General features: G+C 34.5%; 1 protein-coding gene across 1 annotated transcript; it reads left to right on the forward strand.

Annotated features, from left to right (window-relative positions):
• Positions 1 to 6,295: 6,295 nt before the first annotated feature.
• Positions 6,296 to 16,290, forward strand: Gimd1 (GIMAP family P-loop NTPase domain containing 1). Its single transcript, XM_027935375.2, has 2 exons — positions 6,296 to 6,688; positions 16,030 to 16,290. The coding sequence occupies exons 1-2, from the start codon at positions 6,296 to 6,298 to the stop codon at positions 16,288 to 16,290; spliced, it is 654 nt and encodes a 217-aa protein (XP_027791176.2).
• The last annotated feature ends 4,665 nt before the right edge of the window (positions 16,291 to 20,955 follow it).

Consider the following 20,955-nt stretch of genomic DNA (forward strand, 5'->3'; position numbering starts at 1 on the left):
TTTTAAGTCAAATCCTGATACACTAGAGGCAATAGATTATAAATTTTAACTTATGGTCATGGAAATCCATTTGAAACTACAGAAGTAGTTAAGTGTGCACACACACAGAGAAAATGTTTATTATTAAACATATAAAGTCAATTCCAATACGTTAGCCACATCAGATCCAATACCAGAAATGAAGGTGATTATACACTTTTAAAAATTGAGGATATGGGTAAAATAGACATGTGTTTATTATCTCATAAATCACCAAAATTGATGCAAGAAGAGTCAAGTTACTGTGACAGAAATTTTAAAAGTTGTTCAAGAATCACTTCCAGAAAGTTACCTATTCTGTCTTCATAACAGTTTTTCAAATCTTTCAGGTATGTGTAATTGTTGAAGTATCTAAATTCTTTCAGAGAACCATAAGAAGAACTTTTCTATTTTAATAGCACGCATATTCCTAATCTGAAATTCTGATAAATATAAAAATATAATGCTATAAATCAACTTCACTATTAATAAAGTTGCTAAAATTATAAATTTTAGAAAATTGAATACAGTGGTATATAGAAAGAATATTGTACCCTGAGTTAGTAACTGTGATTTGCATCTCAGCCCATACTCTCATTTCAATGCATCTCATTATACTAGTGATTCTTAAAGACAAGTAATCAATAGGGGAAGGACATGAGTAGTTTGAAAAAAGAAGTATCCCTATGTGCAGAAATACTCAGAAGAACAATAAGCAACTAAGCAAACCAACAAAAACTAACAAAATAATCATACTTCAGCCTTACTCCCAAATGTCTCATTTCAAGGACTGTGAAAGTCCAAAGTCCCCTCAAAGATTCCAGCCAGTTCCTGGGGACTAATGTCCTGCCAGCTTCAATCTCTTGCCTCTTCTGAATTACTTCATTTCATATTCCAGATATGATAGAAAACATGCAATCTTTGACTTTCTGATTTTAGCTTATTTTGCTTAGTATGGTATTCTCTAGTTCCATCCATTTCTGTGCAAAACAACATAATTTCATTCTTCTTTACAACTGAATAAAATTTCATTGTGTATGTATACTACATTTCCTTTATCCATTCGTCTGTTGATGGGCACCTCAGGTGTTTCCATAACTTGGTTATTGTGAATTGTACTGTTATAAACATAAACATGCATGTGTCTGTAGAGTATGCCAACTTTAATTCTTTTGGATAAATACCCTTTCTTACATATTAACTCATCTCATTTTGATGAGGCATGGCATAGCTGATAATATGATGTTTCTAATCTTAGTCTTCTGAGTAATATTAGTCTTTATTATTAAAAAGAAACTGAATATTAGAACAAGGCAGGACTTGTTCATTCAAATCAATGAAAATTGGAATTTATTTAATTGAAATGTCAAGAACTATTCATAATAAACATTAATCTCTAGGATATATAAAGAACTCAAAAAACCTAACCCCCCAAAATAACCCAATCAATAAATGGACTAAGGAACTGAAGAGACACTTCACAGAAGAAGAAATACAATTGATCAACAAATATATGAGAAAGTGTTCAACATCTCTAGCAATTAGAAAAATGCAAATCAAAACTACTCTAAGGTTTCATCTCACTCCTGTCAGAATGGTAATCATTAAGAATACAGGCAACAATAAATGTTGGTGAGGATGTGGTGAAAAAGGTATACTCATACATTGCTGGTGGGACTGCAAATTGGTACAATCACTATGGAAAGCAGTATGGAGATTCCTCAGAAAACTGGGAATGGAACCACCATTTGACCCAGATATCTCACTCCTTGGTTTATATCCAAAGGACTTAAAATCAGTATACTATAGTGACGCAGCCACATCAATGTTTATAGCAGCGCAATTCACAGTAGCTAAACTATGGAACCAACCTAGGTGTTCCTCAAATAGATGAATGGATAAAGAAAATGTGGTATATATATTCAATGGAATATTAGTCAGCTTTAAAGAAGAGTGAAATTATGGCATTTACCAGTAAACGGATGGGTTGGAGAATATCATGCTAGGTGAAATAAGCCAATCCCACAAAACCAAAGGCCGAATGTTTTCTCTAATATGCAGATGCTAATTCACAATAAGGTGGGGGGCACTAGGGAAGAATAGCATTACCTTAGATTAGGTAGAGAGAAGTGATGGAAGGGTAAAGGAGGGGATGTGGAGATAGGAGAGATAGTAGAATGAAACAGACATTATTATTTTATGTATACATGTGACTGCATGACCAATATGATTCTGCAACATGTACACTCAGAAAAATGAGAAATTATATCCCATCTATGTATGATGTATCAAAGTGCATAAATCCATTCTATTGTCATGTATAACTAATTAAAACAAATACAATGTTTTTTTAAAAAAAAGGACTATTCATAATAAAACTCATTTGGTTAGAAAGATATGATTTTACTGGGTATAGAGACATATATTATAAATTGTTTATATACATATATACACATATAAATATGTGTGTATACACACACATCTATGTACACATGCACATATATTCAAAATATAATAGTTATTTATCAGCAAGATTCAGCCTTACTCCCAAATGTCTCATTTCAAGGACTGTGAAAGTCTAAAGTCCTCTCAAGGATTCCAGCCAGTTCCTGGGGACTAAAGTCCTGCCAGCTTCAATCTCTTGCCTCTTCTGAATTACTTCATTTCAGATGCCACCCCACAATCTCCAATTTGTGTGATTCTTGTCCCGTGATAATACAGGGACAAACTTTTTTGTTACGAAAATAAAAAGTCACCTTCAAACAAGGAAACTGTGTATGTGGATGATTTTTATGTATGATGTGAAGAATTCTTCACATTTCTTCCCAGAAATGTGAAGAATTTAAAATTGAGCTGTACCTATTTCTACTCTAAAATAGTCCCTTACCACTTTATTTCCCCAATTGAAAAATCCTGCCAGGCTGTATTTTTGTAGTTCATATTTTCTTCCTCCTCCCTCCCTCTGTCTCTCCCTGTCCCTCTCCCTCTTTTTATATCCTGATATTTTTTACTCTTTTTATGGCTCTTTCCCCATCACCAGCAGATTGGCTTTTACTTTGTTGTGAGTTTAAAGCACATTCCCAGGATCTCTTTTTTGCCTCAAGTAGCTAGCTAATTATTTTCTCCAAGATAGTTTATTTCCAAAGAGGAATTCTTAGGAATTAATGTATTAGCTCTACTACATCATATTTAGCCCAATCAGTGAAAAGGTCATTTTCAAATTGTTCTTTCACCCTAATTCAAAAAGTATTCATATGCAATCCTTCACTATCATATAACATTAATAAATTTCCCTTGTATAAACCTTGACATTGACTCAAATCTAAAACTGACATTAGCGCTATGAAAAATTACCTAAAAATTTTGCAGTCTCATTGACATTTATGAACCATGTTTTTAAATTCTGAATTTAACTTTTTTAAACAACTGTTGCATTCAGCAAGTGACTTAACTAGGACTTAGTGAGGAGTATGAAAAACTAAGAATCCTAGGCTTGCTGTGTTCTACAGGGAACCTAGGAGCAATCTGGGCTTTTCCCTTTTTCAGAAATTGCCCCCCCCCCCCCCCACAATACATGTTGATGCAGACTGTTAGAGAATGTCAGTTTACAACTGAGAAAGAAAAATAAAATAAATTCTGGTTTAAGATCACTCTTTAGGAAACAGGGTGCTACTGCCACCTGGGGGAAGTTCTTTCCTGCTTCATTCAAGAAAGTCAATGTGCTTGTCAGATGAATGAATCCCATTCATTATCCTTGTCATGTCCACATAGGAAAGACTTTTTGACCCTCTGTCCATGAAGTCATAAGATCTTCTGGATGTTTCCAAGTTCTCTTCACACATATATACACACTTCAGAGAATTTTTTGAGATAAAAGAGAAAATGAACCCCAATATAATCAAGCTAAGTTTGTACATCTTACATTCTATAAGAAATTATTTTGGGAATTATGGATATATACTAAGAAGTGACAAAAATCAAATTTGAAATTTCAATAACAAAACATAAATCTTTTAGAAAAAAATTTATTTGACTAGAAGTTAGAGTTAATTTTATTCCTTTTCTTAAATATATTATCATTAATTGATAAAAGATTACATGTACTGAGATAATCATGCTAGTGATTCTGTTGATTAGGATAAGGTAATAAATTTCAATTATATGGAAATAATTTCAAGAGTTTTCTTAGAGAATTTTGAATTTATGAACTAAATACCATTATGAAATCAGTATTCAATTATCATACATATATTATGTATCTACTTATTGCAAGTTTTCATGAATTAGTGATATTGGTTATTTATCATGTAAAATGGAAAAAGTTGCCAATGCTATGGAATGTTCAATACTTACCAATCTTGCATTTCTTTATGCTATAGGTAAATTGTAATGAGAAACATATTAAATCAAAGAATTGAATCCTGGGAATAGAAGTTTCAGAAAATATCTATTAAAATTGTAAGACAGAAGTCAGTGCTGATTAGATAAAGACAATCAGTTATAAAGAGGATGTCTGGTAATAGATTAACTAAATTAAATAATACACTACCAGTCTCTGGCTGGTACAATAACACTGTCAGGAGATTAAAGTTCATACCAAAGAAAAACTACACTAGTTCCAGGGAAGGCTGTGAAGAAAGCATTTTCAAACCAAAAAAGGTAAGTGCTACACAGCAAATGGATTGGGTTGCCTAGTCATTTTTTAAAAACATCATGTATCTGACTGAATAGTGAAAAGAAATTAACTCTAACTCAGAGCAGTTGACACAACTGAATGAACTGCATGAGCTGCTGTCAACTTGAGGGATACACAAAAAACAAGTGACTGTTTGTGGGAATGTGAGTCTCCTTCAAGGTGTCTATTTTAAGATCTGGAGATATTGGAGTAAGGGGGCATTAGAGAACAAGAAGAGCCTGGAATACTTAAACCTGTATAATAGAGTGATAAGTTATAAGCAAAAATAATAAGTATGCTATACTAAAGTTTCTTTTACTTCTGAATCAGAAGATTGAGCATACTTGGCAAGTTAGCCAGTATCTTTGCTTATCCATCAGTCAGTGAAAATGATTGATGAACTTAAAATTCTGTAAGGGCTTATACTCTGTACAAATGATTAACTGCAATTTCATGCCTTGTAAATAGAGTAGGTTTTCCTGATATTCTCCTCCCTCTTAGCTAAGTTGAAAAATGTGCCAAGCTTTACTTTATCAAGAAGTCAACACTTTGCAATGACCTATCGAAGGGATGATTTACTAATGATTTCAGAAGAGAAATTACAAATACTTCTCATTTTCATCAGCATATAGCCTGGTTGTAAAAAAAAAAAAAAGTCTTGGTAAACAGAAATAGGAATCTCCTTTGACATTATTCATGTTTCATAGGAGACAAGCATTCAGGAAGTAGGGAAAGATGAGTTTTTACAGATGACATGTATTCAGGGAGTGGGAAGATAGGAAGGTAAACGATATTGTCAAAATTTAAAAAAGAAAAAAAGTCTGTTTCTTCCACTTTTCAATTCTTCAATAGTGAATAATTTTCAAATGCTTTTTCTGGTTTTGTTCCTGAGCTCAAAAACCTGAATATCGATTCCTAAAACAACTAATCTCCTACACTAATGCATTAACATGGTCTTCCTAAATATGTTTTATGTTATCGTCATGAAGTTTGGGTATCCCCCTCCGCCATTTTCCTGCAATTATTACTTCCTCCTACCTTATCTATATTCTGCTTTTCTCTGTCCTCCCACTGTAAACTACCACTGTTATTTCAATCTTCTGTCTTTGCCACATCTTCATTTTAATGGAGTTCTCTTTTGTGCCTTAATCACTATAAAGGAGGGAAAAGCAAAACAAAGGTAAGACAGTCAGCCTCCATATCTGTGAGGTCTGCATTTTTGGATTCAACCAAACATGGATTGAAAATAATAAGAAAAGGAATTGTGTGTGTATTGATCATGGATAGACTTTTTTTCCTCACCATTATTCCCTAAACAATACAGTATAATTTACATAGCACTTATATTGAAATATACATTACAAGTAATCTAGAGGTCATTTAAAGTATTATACTGGAGGATGTGCATAGATTAAACCAAATAATATGCTATTTTGTATGGGACTTAAACATCCATGGATTTTGGTATCCGCATGGAGATCCTGGAACCAGTTCCTCCACAGATACTGAGGGATGACTGCATATGGAATGCTCCAGGTCAGGTAAGAAGCTTTACATTGGGTGAATTAATTGTTTATGCTGTGCCTTTGCTTACCCATAGTGATGACAGACAGCAACAAGATGATTATCAACTTGGCACTCTTTGGCAGGACTCAGAGTGGGAAAAGTTCTGCTGGGAACATTCTACTGGGAAGTACTGACTTCCACAGCCGATTTGCTCCATGTTCTGTAACCACAGATTGCAGCTTGGGCCGCAGTTGTCACCTCCACAGCTTCATGCGTCGAGAGGGGCAAGAGATAACCCTGCAGGTCCAGGTGTTGGACACTCCAGGTTATCCACACAGCAAGCTGAGCATGAGTCACGTGAAACAAGAAGTCAAGAAGGCACTGGCGCATCACTTTGGGCAAGAGGGTCTCCACCTTGCATTGCTGATCCTTAGAGCAGACATGCCTTTCTATGGACAAGAAGAATCTTACCCAATCCAATTGATCCAGGTAATACAAAAATGTAATTATACTAGTGCCACTATTCCTATTTGGAGGACATTACCCTAATAGGGGGAAAAACTTGTTAAAGGAATAGTTTAAACCATAAAATATCAGTCACATAGGAGTAACCAGTAAAAATTACTTGCTTTTCCACCAAGAGTCATTTTTTACGATATCCTTTTAGGGAAATTCAGTAAGTCACTTTACAACTGGATCAAAAATTGAAGTAATAACCTGAGGTTAACTAAGACTCAAAACCTTAAGAACTGCAAACCTGAACGTTTTACACAATGTGGCCCCTGGACTATTGAGCCACTTGTTAAAAATGCATATTCATCCGAGACCTACTGACACAGCTCAAAATTGGGACCTGCATATCTGCATTTTTATAAATTTCCATATATTTCTTAAAAACAGTTTGTTTTCAGAACCACTGAATTTAAATACTGACTTCAACATCAAGGAGACAATCTGTTACAGTTCATCAACAAAAATGTTCATTCACTGCTTTGTCATTGAATATTATTGAGTGCCTGCACAGAGCCTAATGATTGGTACAGACTTGAGACTTACCTTCATAAAACTGTAATCTAGAAGAGACAAATAGATAAAACAAGTCAAATACAACAATGCATTAAGAGCCAATGTGATGTGACATATGAGAGGGGGCTTCATAAGCCTTCAGATCATAATAAATATTCAAAGGAGATCTGTGCATTATTTAAAGGGGAAAAAAACAGGAATGCTTTGTGTGCCTCATCACCTGTAGCATAAGGAACTGCTCCATTCCATCCATGAGAGGACCACAGGGACTTAACATAAATGATATATGCCACCTTTGCTCAGTGGTCCATCCCTGTTTGTTTGTTTGTTTATTCACTATAAATTCCTAAGATGGAGACTTATTCAGGCAGTTAGAGGAGCTAGGTGAGGGGAGAGGTCCATTATGGCCACAGCTAGGAGACAGAAGGAATATACATATTTATTTTATTCTAACTTTATACAGCAAATAAGAGCAAGCCTTGTGTCTACTATTACTAACAATTCCTGGAAACTATTCATTGAACTGTTCCATTCTATTCAATCTCGATTCCTTACTCCGGATCCACCCACACTAAGTGCTGGACTTCACTAGTATCACTTACTGAGCTCACTGAAGCCATGTCTGCTAGCTCTGCAGGTAAACTAAATTGAGAATAGATAATAGATATTTTCCATTCAGGTATTTGTATAAATGTTAATTTTCTTTTGATCCAATCTCAGGCTGTGCCAGTGTAGGCCCTGTTATACACAGAAAGATGGGATAGTTTGCTTTAATGATTTTTTTTCTCTTTACTAGTAAAGACAAAAGATTGTTCTAAATGACAGACACACGTTTTGTTTTTCAGTAATTGTGCATGTTTCTAAAATTGAAAAAAAAAAAAAGAAGCCATATGTGTAATCACAAGAAACTAGCGGAAAAAATTAAGGTGACAATAGCAAGAAAAAAAATAAATAACCCTCATCATCCAACTCCTGAAAAATCAAGGACATGCTGTACAAAACTAAAGAAGAAAAGATGATTGCAATTAAGACATAATATGGAATCTAAGACAGCCCATAAACCTCCCCAGACTATTAAATCCTGCATTTCAAACGGTATTTCTGGTAGAAATCAAGTGATGGGAAAACTGCATCCATTACATCAGTGTAATTTTAAACCGTTTTCAGAATTCATTTAAAGCTATTGCTAAATAAACATTTAGCTTAAATTATAGATGAATGTAATTCAGTAAATGTACAAGCTATTTCTCAAAAGCTACCCTAACACTCTCCATATTTCCTACTAATTTTTCCTGATGTACCTATGCTGAGCCCAAAAGTTATTTTCAGTGATATACATTTTAAATATAGATTTTCTGACTTTAGACTCTAGAATAACATCATAATCCCTAATTTTTATACTAGTTAATTTAATTTATACCCATCTCTGGTCTTTTAGGATAGTATCCAGCATCTGCCTTCCTTAAGTCACTGTCTAACTCAGAAGTTGAAGATAGAGAAGAGATGGAAGGGCAAAGCTCAGAAGTAGCCTTTTTTCCAGAATACAAATCTTTTGTGTCCTGTGTAAACTCAGCAACCAAGACTTAGTAATCCTAAAAGTGTCCCAAGAGACTTGGGAGGCTGCAGATCTGTTTTGGTTTCCACCAGGGTCTTTGGTTGATGGTCTCCAAAGCATGGGCTGGAGGTTTCTGAATTTCTTTCTGAAGGTCCCTCAGCTACTGGTGGCAGCCATCTGTGTGTGCTCACACGTCTGGAACAGCTGCCAGATATCTAAATGTTCAATAGGACCAGCAACTGTTAGGAAGGAGCAAGGAGCTATTAAGGTCTTTGGGTTCACACATATCCTGGATTTCTCTTTTGTCTGATAAGAATGAAGCATCTGCCTTCTTCCTTTTCCTTTACACTTTCCAGGGGTGCTGGTGTCTGTCACGAAAAGGTTTTACAAGGCCAGAGCCAGATAATTGTCTCTCCTTTTCTGTGCCTCCCCCTTGTCTTCTTGAATATCTTTCCCAATTGTTTCTAACATTTTACAAAAGGGTTCTAGACTGCCAGCTGTGACAATGGAAACATTTCCCAAAATGATCTTTTTTTCTTTATTTATATTAGGCCTTTTATTAATTTATGTTAAAATGAAGGAGAAGTCAGTGAGTCATCTCCCCAAAATTGGGAAATAAAGGGAAGGAATCATCTGAAAGTTTCTGGGAATGTTATTTGAATGTTAAAAGCAAAATCCACAAATAATGGATCAGAGAAGATATAATAAAGTCACTTCAAGGAAAGAGCTAGCACACAGCCAAGGCACTCTAGGAACTGAACCTAGGAATTGGCCAAAGTGCATATTCTTCCCACTGTCATGGTATCATCCATTAGTACTATGTACAAACAGGCTTCGAGTACGAATTTTTGTTTCATAATCAATGCCTTAACTGTTAATGTAGTCCACAAGTAGCTAAATGCAAATACAAAAGTCTCAGACTAATTACTGCCTAAATATACCAAAGACCATGGGCTTCGCTGTTCAATAGAAATTTAATTAAAAACAAGCCTAATGTAGTAACAAGACTTTATGATTTTAGTTTCTAACTTGCAAAATGGGGATAATTTTACCTATTAAAGAGTTAAGAGCATTAGATTTAATAAATGTGACATGCTTAGTGCTGTGCCTAACACAGTAGATTCATAGAAAATGACAAAGCATTACTATTACTATTGTTTTTTCCCAGATTTTGATAAGCACTTATTCAAATGAACCATAGATATGGGTGGAAAACTGGAGGCTAAGAGTGTGGGTTCTAAGTAAGTTATATTTGTGTTCAAGTTTCTACTTAGTTACTTACTTGTTTTGTGGCCTTGGGCAAGTAATTCCTTTAAATGCCATTGGTAAATTTGGAATGATTTCAGTATTTGTTTCACTGGGTTACTTTGGGGATTAATGTCATAGCTGAGATACGGGCACATGGCAAGTGTACAGTAAATTTTACCTCTGGTCACTATTGCTTTATTGTTGGTATTTGTTTTATCCTAATATTAGGACATTTTATTTGTAGAAATAAATTTTGTTAAGTTTTATTTCAATAGACTTCAAAAGAAAATAACAATGAAATACAATCTAAATGACTCTAATTTATAAATTTTTAAAAATCTAGGAAAAAAATATACTAGTTCAGGTTAAATTGAGAAACCCCAATTTTGTGAGAAGAATATGAGCCCAACCTTCAGGGGAACCTTTGTTATGGGACCAGGCCCGCCAATAATGAGCCATGTGGCTTAGGCTAAGCTGCCTAACATCGCACAACCTCAATATTCTCATCTGTAAAATGAGGCAATGAGGATGGAGGCTCTCTAAGGTTGCGTGTTTTCTGAATCTGATCTAATGAGGTCTTACCATTCAGCCTTGGCTCTCCGAGAAGGAAAATGTGGCACTTTAAAGAGGAATGAGAGTAAGGGAATATCATAAAATATAAAAAATGGTCCTTATTGTCCTCCTGTTCCATGATAATTTTTTTTTCCTCAGTTGATGTAATAGTTGGCTTTTTGCAAAGTTTCCCCCTAAAAAGTCCAGATGCTATGATTTCATCAACCACAAACAAATGGGGCAGGGCTGGTGAGGTCCTGGGAAAATGAATATAATTCTTGGAAAACAAAGTTTATATTCTAACTAGTTGTCCCAAAAGGACTAGATGGACTCAGACCCATTAGCACTCTAAAACCAAACAGTTTGTGAATGTAAAATTTCTACCTAGCTTGGTACTGTGTTTAAATTATTAACACCAGATAACTCACAGTAACTTATCTTGCTCTTGGATTTGGGGTGGGAGGCATCAATCAACTGTGATTATTCTTTCTCTGGGTCCATTGAGAACATGTTTGGCCACTTGCATGATTATTCTGCACCAAGTGACACGACTTTCAAATATTCAACTATTTTCTGGCCAAAAATCAATCTAAAGATTAAAAGCTAAATCAACCATTCTGTTCTGTTTTTGGCAGTAATTCAAAAGCGCAATTTCTCTCACAGTTTGGGACATGAGCATCCTTTCATAAATAATTATCAACATGCAAAAACTTCCCAGTGGCTGAACACATGGGTCTGTAAAGTGGTGTAGAGTTTAGGAGTCTATCATGCATAGATGTTCTAACTCGCTTTCCCTGAATGAGACAATGGTTTAAAGAACAAGAAATGTCTGGTGGCAACAGAGAATGTATTGTTACTATGCAAAAAAACAGAAGCCAACAGAATACTGTAAAAATGATATCATTTACTTCAATAAGTACTAACTTAGCAAGACAAGAACTCTATGTTATGGTGTATATCTCAGGAAAGGACTGTTGTACAGTTTATTTAGCATGCATTTTTACTATGGTGATATTTGAAAAATATTTAATGACAAGTATGGTCCAAGCATCAACCAATCAACACCATGGGATAAGTTTAGATAGTGCTCATAGGTGAAGGACAGTGGCTATTTATTAACTTTGTATGTATTTCAGTATTTTAACCATCAGTATGATTATGTCGGTAGTGAACTGATTGAATATCTGATCTGGTTCTAAACTTGAGAAACTTTCAAAGATAAGAATCATCAAGAATAAATAGCTATAATTGTATAGAAATAAAATCCCCATATTGTACAATCCCCAATCAGACTCCTTATGTTGATTCCCTTATCAATTCCTATGCATTTTTCAAGATTCAGCTCAAGGCTTTGTCTCATGCAAGAAACTTTTCCTGATCTTCTATTCTCTACCCTTTAACTTTGCTTCCCACCCCTCCTTAGATGGTGCTAAATATCTACCTGTATAGCATCAACATAATTTATATCACAACACTGACAAGTGCAAACAAATTGAAAGTATTTCTTTCCCATCTGCCTTTCTTTTTCAGCTCTAAGTTTAGTAATTACACAAGAATCCCTACTAGGTATTGAACAAAAAAATGTATTTGTCTTGTTCTACACTGTGTCCTACCCTATAGAACATGCCTAGAACAAAACAGACCCTTAATACATATGTGCAGAAGGAAGTGTAAAATGAGCCATGTGGCTTAAGTTTAAAAAGCACTCATCTGTAGTGCTTTTTAAACTTCAGTTTCCATAAGGATTATGATGCATTTTGTGCAAGCCTCCCAGATTATTCTGAGGCAAATGGCCCAGATTTTTTTTTTAATTGACAGAGCCTACATCTGACACATGTAGCATTTGAGTAATTGTTTTAAACACTGGTATTAGTTGGTTAGGGCTGCTGTAACAAAGTACCACAAACAGGGTGTCTTAACAGATAGGTATTGTCTCTTAATTGTAGAGGCTACAACTCTGAAATCAAGATGTTAGCAAGGTTGGTTCCTACAAAGTGCTGTGAGTGCAAGATCTGTTCCAGGCCCTCTGCTTGGCTTGACCATTTTCATGTTCACATTCCCTATATTTGCATCTTTGTCCAAATTTCTCTGTTTTATAAGGATACCAATCATGTTAGAATAGGAGTTCACCCTAATGAGCTCACTTTAACTAATTATATCTGCAATGATCTCATTTCCAAATAAGGGAGGTCACATTCTGAGGAAGTGGGATTTTGATTCAACATATGAATTTGGGAGAGGACACAATTCAACCCATAACACCATTCTTCATTTACTTTGCAATTCTATGACTCCACTAAAGATCTGTTAAAATGCATTGAATACATGACAAGTTCTTAGACTACCGCTATCGTTATGCCACCATTAGATGAACTGGAATGGTAATATCTTATGGATTCTTAGATTTACACAAGAATTATGTTCTTTAAAAGTTGGGCTAATGAATTTGTGTATTAAAGGAACATAAAAATATATAAGTCGGGTGCGGTGGTGCATGCCTGTAATCCCAGAGCCTTGGGAGGCTGAGGCAGGAAGATTGTGAGTTCAAAGCAAGACTCAGCAACTTAGTGAGGCCCTAAGCAACCCAGCAAGACCCTGTCTCTAAATAAAATGTAAAACAGGGCTGGAGATGTGGCTCAGTGGTTAAGCGCCGCTAGGTTCAATCCCCGGTAAAAAAAAAAAAAAAAAAAGAATGTCAGTTTAAGTACTTGCAAAAGTTATTCTGTAGAATCTTTTAGTTGAAATAATATTCCCTGATATATTGACCTTGAAAATTGAACGTAGATTTTCCTGAAACAGAGCTTTTATTTTGGTGGTGGTGGTGGTGGGGATTGGTACTGGGACTTGAACCCAGGAGCTCTTAAACACTGATCCATATCTCCTGCCCTTTTTTTTTTTTTTTGGACACAGGATCTTGCTAAGTTGCTTAGGGCTTTGCTAAATTGCCAAGGCTGAAGTTGTAAATGGAAATCTTTCCTTAAGTATAACACAATGATGTCTGTATATATGTGTGTCTCTAGAACTCATGCTGTGTAAGAGCATTCTTCCTCATGCTGTTATATACTTCAGCACCATTCAGACTTGTTAGAGTAGATGTGGGTTTATGACTGTCAAGTTTGCCCAGTACCGTAGACTTTTATCTCTAAAAGTTGGACTTGTTGATGGAATCCTATAGTAGTTTCAGTGTTAGATACAGTTTTTTTCACCATACATCTGTGCATTTTCTCTTTAGGTGACTGAATATTTAAGGTATTTGTGTGCATAGTTAATTCAATTTTTATGAACTGTTGTATCCTGTTAATGCATATTGCTTAGTGACTTCAGTATATCTTACCTGTACTGACAAAACCTAAATAAAGACTTTTATTGTAACTCTTAAAAATAAAAAATAAATTGCTAAGGCTGGTTTGAATTTATTATCCTCTTGCTTCAGCCTCCTGAGCTGCTGGGATTACAGGTATGAACTACCACACCCAGCTAAACAAGCATTTTTAAAAGAAAGAAATATAAAACATTTTACAATATAGAAAAACTAATTTTGAATAGATGCAAGAGAAAATGTTGAAACTATTCCCTGGGAGAGTTGCTCTGAATACGAAAGAGAAAGTGCAGATTATAGGCAAATCCATCACAAAGAATAGCAGAACAAAAGGAAGACTTTAGAGGAAATTACAACCTTGTGTCCCAAAGATTAATTAAACCTCACAACTAGACCCTCAAAATAAATAAACAAAACCCTAAACCTTCTATCTGAGATGATGATGAGATTATAAATGTCAAATTTATTCAAAAGATATTTACTGGAAGTTTACCATGTGCTAGCATCTCTGGCTGATACAGGAATGACATGGACATTGCCTTCAAAGTGTTCATGATCAAGTTTTAAAGAGGAATGAATTAAATAAATGGCTCTGATAAAAGCCAGACTGTATCAGGGGTCGTAATTGGTAATTTTGTGAAGTGTTTCTAATTTTAAATACTTTCTTGCACATTTCTATAGTATTTTCATATTATATTTATATGTCTTTATTCCTTCCTTAATCTCTTTTTCCTTCTTCACTTCTTATTCTTTTCTTCTTTCTTTCATTTTTTCAATACCATAAACTCAATCCTATATTTGTTATGTACATTGACAATAGTTTACCAGTCTATCTCTCCTTTTTTTTAACAATTTTTACACTAGAATTTTTACTAATATGTTGCTACACATCTCTGTATGTCAAATTCTTCATATCATAATGGAGAAAATAACATATTATCTCCCACAAAGAATAATGTTGAACTTCAAAAGAGATAGTACATGTAAAGTACTTAGCACTGAATGTTAGTTGTTTACCCTTCTTTCTTTCGTCTGATTATTAGAGGTTCTGCCTTTTTCTTGTTATGTTATTCCTAGGTATTTTGCATTTTCTTGCTATTATAAACTGGTAGCACCTTTGGAAGTATTTTGGTAATGGGAGTGTTAGGAATGGAGAAATTCCTATTTGTCACAAAGTCATGATTTCACATATCTTTGGAAACATTAAAAAAAAGTTAAATGGTTATTTCTAGATGCCTTTCATATTATGTGAATAATTTGCCACATGCAATTACTTCTGCTTTATATCAGCTTATTTTCACTAATCAAACAAGAATTTATTACATAACTAACTTCCACATATTACTAAACAAAGGAACACAAGTCTTTGATGTTTTTCAACCACATTAGAAGTCCTTCAATAAATTGTGTTTGATTTTAGGCATGTGGACTGAGGATGATGAGGATTACAGTAACACTTTGTAGTTTTTCCAAATCACCAAATGTATTTTGATCTTAGCTTTTCCATTATATGTCATCTGATTAATCAACAGAGTATAACCAGATTATGTAATTTTAAGCCCCATGTAAATGTTTTTAGGGATGATAACACCATATCCTTTAATATATATACATATGTATATGTACAGACTTAATATATATGCATATACACACATATAAAAATTTTAAAGGATTTTTTATCAATAAAATCTTATATATGGGGCTTAAAATTACAAAATCTGGTGGGGATTGTATAAAACAATTCTCTAGTCAAGGTCCTCTGACTTTAAAGGAATTTAGTGGCTCTAACAAAGTCAGATTGCCAGACAAGTATAAATGATTACTGAATCTTATAATTATTCAACATGCAACACAATAAGATACTATTTAATATCAAAATTATATGGATAAATTATAACAATAAATAAAAAGAGAACAAAAGTTTTTTTTCTCTTGAATGCTCATCCATCTCCCTCTATTTGCTTATAATACTGGACCTCATATCAGCTTCCCATTACATGTATCAGCTTTCAGAAATATAATGGCACATGAATCTGTTGGCTCACTATATTGGAACTTCATAACTCCTTTGCTCATTTTTGAGGAATAGATTCCAAAGCAAATAGCCATTTAACTTCTTTTCTCTTTCAGGAACTTCTGGGAGATACTTGGAAGAATTACACTGCTATTCTTTTCACTCATGCAGAAAAAATAGAAGATGCTGGTTTCAGTGAAAATGAGTATTTACATGACGCCTCTGATACGCTCTTAACCCTATTAAGTTCTATTAAGCAGAGATATGTTTTCCTGTATAAAAAAGAAAACTTATTTAATGAACAAAGAAGGAAAATCTTAGAAAGAATTGTGGAATTTATAAAAGAAAACCATTATCAAGTTCTTACCTTTAAATAAAATTTAAATAAAAAGAGCATTGAGCATTGGAGACAGAGACCTGATTTCAAAAACTTGCCTTCCTAAGCATAAATGTGGACTTTGAAAATTCCTTACATGGTCAGTGAGTGTACATTTATATAACCACTTTGGAAAACTGTAAGAACATCATCAGAGATTCAAGACTTCTAATGCAAATCCCACAATATAGCAATTAGACATCTAAGTACATAACCAACAGAAAGGTGTGCACTTGTGCACTAAAAGACAGGCATGCACAAGAATGTTCATAGCAGTACTATTCATAATAGCTAAAAACTGGAAACTATCCAAATGTTCATTAATAGTAAATATGTAAATTGTGGCATAACACAATGAGATACCTTACAGTAATGAGAATGAGCAAACTTGACTCCATATCACATTATCAAACAATTGTTCAAACATAATGCTGAAAGACAGAAGCCAGACAGAAAAAAAAAGCACATTCTCTGATTCTGTTTGCATAAAGTTCAAAAAAAATTCAAAAACTAAAGTAATCCCAACTACTCTCTTTCTGTGCCAAGGCTTGGAGGAGTGGTTTCCCTGGGGAATAATGAGCAACAGATGCACTTGAGGTAGCCTCTGAGGTTTGGGTAATGCTGTTTTTTTGATTTGTGAGCTGGCTTCACAGGTTGTGTTCACCTTGTGAAAATGCAACAACAAATGCTTGTGATTTATCTGCAACTTAGCTATATTATATTTAAAGTTTAACAAAATAGTAAAGTAGGGTTCAAGTTTTTAAAAATTAGCTCTACTGCTCACTTAATGCTAGAGAAGGAAAATTGCTTACACTTGTCAGAGTCTGTTTCTCACATGGAATACCTGCTTCATCATTATTGTAATGACTAAATGACTTGGTAAGACAAACATCAGCCATGGTTTTTAACTACATATTCAACATTGTATTTATTGTTTATATTTTATTCTTCTGAAAAGCGTAAGGTGTTGACTTTAGAATTAGACTTAGGTGAAAATATAGTTTTAGCCCTCTTAAGGGTGTGACCTTTTGGCAGCCATATAATTTCCCTAAAACTCAATTTCATCATAGCTAAAGTAGAGTCAGTCTTTATTATTGGAGTGTTTTTACTGTGCTTAGTTAATCTGTAGAAAATGATATATGTGTGTGTGTGTGTGTGTATAAATATATATGATATGCATTAAAAATTTTCTTAGAAATAAAAATAATACATAGAAAATAAAAAAATAAATAAATGACTTGGTACATGGTAAATGCTCAATAAGTGTTACCTTTATTTTTTCCACTTTCCTAAAATCTGTGGTTCCTATTTAGGTTTGGAAACATCAGGTAAAAACTTGGAGCAAGCCCTCTGGCAAGAACAGCATAGCAATTGTGATCAACAACTATAAAGAGAACCTCCTTATCTCCCCCTACCGTAGAAGGCTGGCAACTTTGGTGTACTAGAGATTCTCAGGATGGTTTCAGTGACAGCAGTGAGAATTGAAGGAAAATAATTCCAGTTGATTATAGGAGCCAATTCCATTACCAAGTCAAATCATAACACTTTCATATTTCATGATTACATATGAGCTTTTGCTAAGATATTCACCAATTTGCAAACAGCTTGTTTTCATAAAGGTAATTCATAAGTTGTGTATTTTCCATTAAAAACAGAATTACAACTGCTTGTTATTCTCCTGGAGTAATCCTCAAAAGCCTACTTTTTATGTTCAATATTACTTAAACTCTATTATAGATGGTATTTATTAAATAATTCATCCTTTTCCTACTTAAGTGACAGGTAGATAGCTAGATCTAAATATAGACATGGAGTTTGTTCTCCTGAGTCTATTTCTAGATATATTCTGAGTTCTTTATTCTTTTCCATTATTTATCTTATTTACATAAAAGAATGATTTAAATATAATGGTTTTCTTAATATATAATATCTATATATCTTTATGTAGTACATTATAGTAATTTAATACATGTATACAATGTGTAATAATTAAGTCAGGGTAAAAAGCATTTCCATTTCTTCAAACATTAATTACTTTTAAGTGTTGGGAATTTCATACCCTTCTAGTCACTTTAAAATATATCATAGATTGTTATAACTAATAGTTACCCTACTATGCTAAAGAACTGGAATTCCTCCATTCTCTGTGTTGGTACATTCCTTGATACCTAGGAGGTCGTTTCCCTTATTATTATTGTTTTTTCAAAAGATGTTCTAGGCTGGGGTATACCTCAGTAGTAGAGCACTTGACTAATATACCCTAAATTTGATCCCTAGCACTACCAAAAAAAAATAATAATAAAATAAAAATAAAGATTTTCTGGCTTCTCTCAGACATTCATTCCATACACAGTCTAATATTATCTTCTTAATTTCCCAAACATACGGTTTTATAGTATGTATGTATATATGTGTTTTATGACAAATTACATTCTGTGATATTAAATCCTTTCTTATAAGCATATAGGATATTTCTCCATCTTTGGGATCAAAAACAATTTGGAGCTTTTCATCATAAATTCCCTTGTTTGTTTCATTCCTCGATTTTGGAGGAATTGGGGCATCTATCCTCTGGCTGGCTCTTTATTGCTGCATCAGTGTGTAGATTCCACCAAGGGCATCTGAAGCATAAGAGCCAGATGCTTGTTCCTGAAGGTACTATTATAAACCTTCCAAAGAAGTCTGAAACAGTTAGTATCTCCACCTAGGGGAAGAATTTTGATAATCATGCATAAGAACTTTTTCTATAACCTCCCAGCTCTGTTTATTTTGGTGACTTTGACAAGCGACTGTGTGCAATTTCCCCCCATTTCTGACTGACTTCTGCTAAAGACAATGTTGATTATTTCTCAAGTGGTTGTGTTAGGTAGCTAGCCAACCATGAATGGATGAGCAGGGAAAGGACAACTAGGGGTGACTGAAAGCCACAGGGAACCTTATCTGACAGGCAGACAGTTCAAAGTCTCCCCAAGCCATAATTATACCCCACTAAGATAGACTGTTGTCACACCCTACCAGATAGCCTGGAACCTCACCTATCACTGAAACTATCACAAACCTCAATTATCCTGGCAACCAATATATCAAGATGCTCACAAAGAAAGCTCACTGAGGGTTATTCAAAGGTTGACTCGCTGATTAAGGAGGTAGGAAATTGAGACAGGAACAGGTGGATTCAATTGCCTGAAAAACAACTCTGAGTGCCATGTCAACCTCTCTTTGAGGCAGTCTGTGCAGTTCCTATGCTGTCAGGCAAAAGTTCAAAATAAAACTGGAGGGTACATAGGTTTAGTCAAAAGAAAACAGGTTTAGTTAAAGTCAGCATTGAAGGAAGATAGTGGAGCTATTTTCTGTCTTAAATCTCTATCTTTGGGAGCACAGGGACTCAAGAAGAGGAAGCTCACACCATCCTTCTCTCTTGAGAGGACTCTCTCCCTTCAGAGTGCTCTCATTTTCCGTTCTAATAAACTCACACGTCTGAAATCTTTCTGGCATGATCACAAGAATAAGGGTGAAGAGGGGGGCCTCTGTGGCTGCCTTAGTTTCATAGCAGGCCTCATGCCCAGTAACAGGTGGTCCCCCATAGTTGAAGATTTGTCCAGTTCTTTGATATGATTGATCCCTCATCAGAGGGGAAGTGACAAATTAGGAGTCAGTGTCAAAAGACCCCCTTTTTAGCCAAATTTAAGCAATAAGAGGGTTAGAAATGTAGTCCTTATACTAAGTCCAGCATTAAGGATTTGGACAGACAAAGCAAATACGAAACATTAATAAGAGCAAAGGAAATCCACTCTCTATAGTAGATTTAAACTAATAAACATAAGTTCTTTAGCACTACCATTTTTATCTAGAGAAAACCATTTTTTTTAAAAAAAGTAGTTCCATTCAAAATTTGCATTAAATAATCTGTTAGCTGGAGTCTTTGTCTTGTGCAAACTAAGGTGAATTATCATTTAGGTAGAAAACTCCCCGTATCATATTTTACAATATCTTCAGAATTTGAGGTTTAGGGCTGGGGTTGTAGCTCAGTGGTAGAGTGCTTGCCTCTCCCTTGTGAGGCCTTGGGTTCGATCCTCAGCATCACATAAAAATAAATAAATGAAGATATTTTAAAAATTGGGGGTTTATTCCACAGAATGGTAAAAATTTTGAATGTGGACTATAAGAAATAAAGTTTATTCAAGAATAAAGAACACATAAGTATCATATCCCAAATACATTTTGTAAGACAAGTTGTAAAACAGTATAACTGAGAGAATCTTATACATATACTGAAATTTTTAATTTTAAATTTGTCTGCATATGAACAATGAATAAAACAAGATTTCAACTTATTAACTACAGGGATATGGTTCATGCAATCTAAAATGACTACAAGAAGGGCATGGTGGCACGTGCCTGTAATCTCAGTGATTTGGGAGGCTAAGGCAGGAGGATTGCAAGTTCTAGACCAGTCTCAGCAACTTAGTGAAGCCCTCTGAGAAACAGAAAATCCCGGTGATCTATTTTCAAAATACAATATTTAGCTTTAAATGTAAAATGACTTGGGATGTAAGAAAGGCAGCTGGAGGGGAAAGGAGGATGGAAAGTTACAAGCAGTTAACACTGAGTGTAAAGATTTACAGCCTCTTGACAGACAGGAGATGAGAAGGATGGAGCCTGAGCT

This window comes from Marmota flaviventris, chromosome 7 (genome assembly GCF_047511675.1).
Source record: "Marmota flaviventris isolate mMarFla1 chromosome 7, mMarFla1.hap1, whole genome shotgun sequence".
Taxonomy (NCBI): domain Eukaryota; kingdom Metazoa; phylum Chordata; class Mammalia; order Rodentia; family Sciuridae; genus Marmota; species Marmota flaviventris.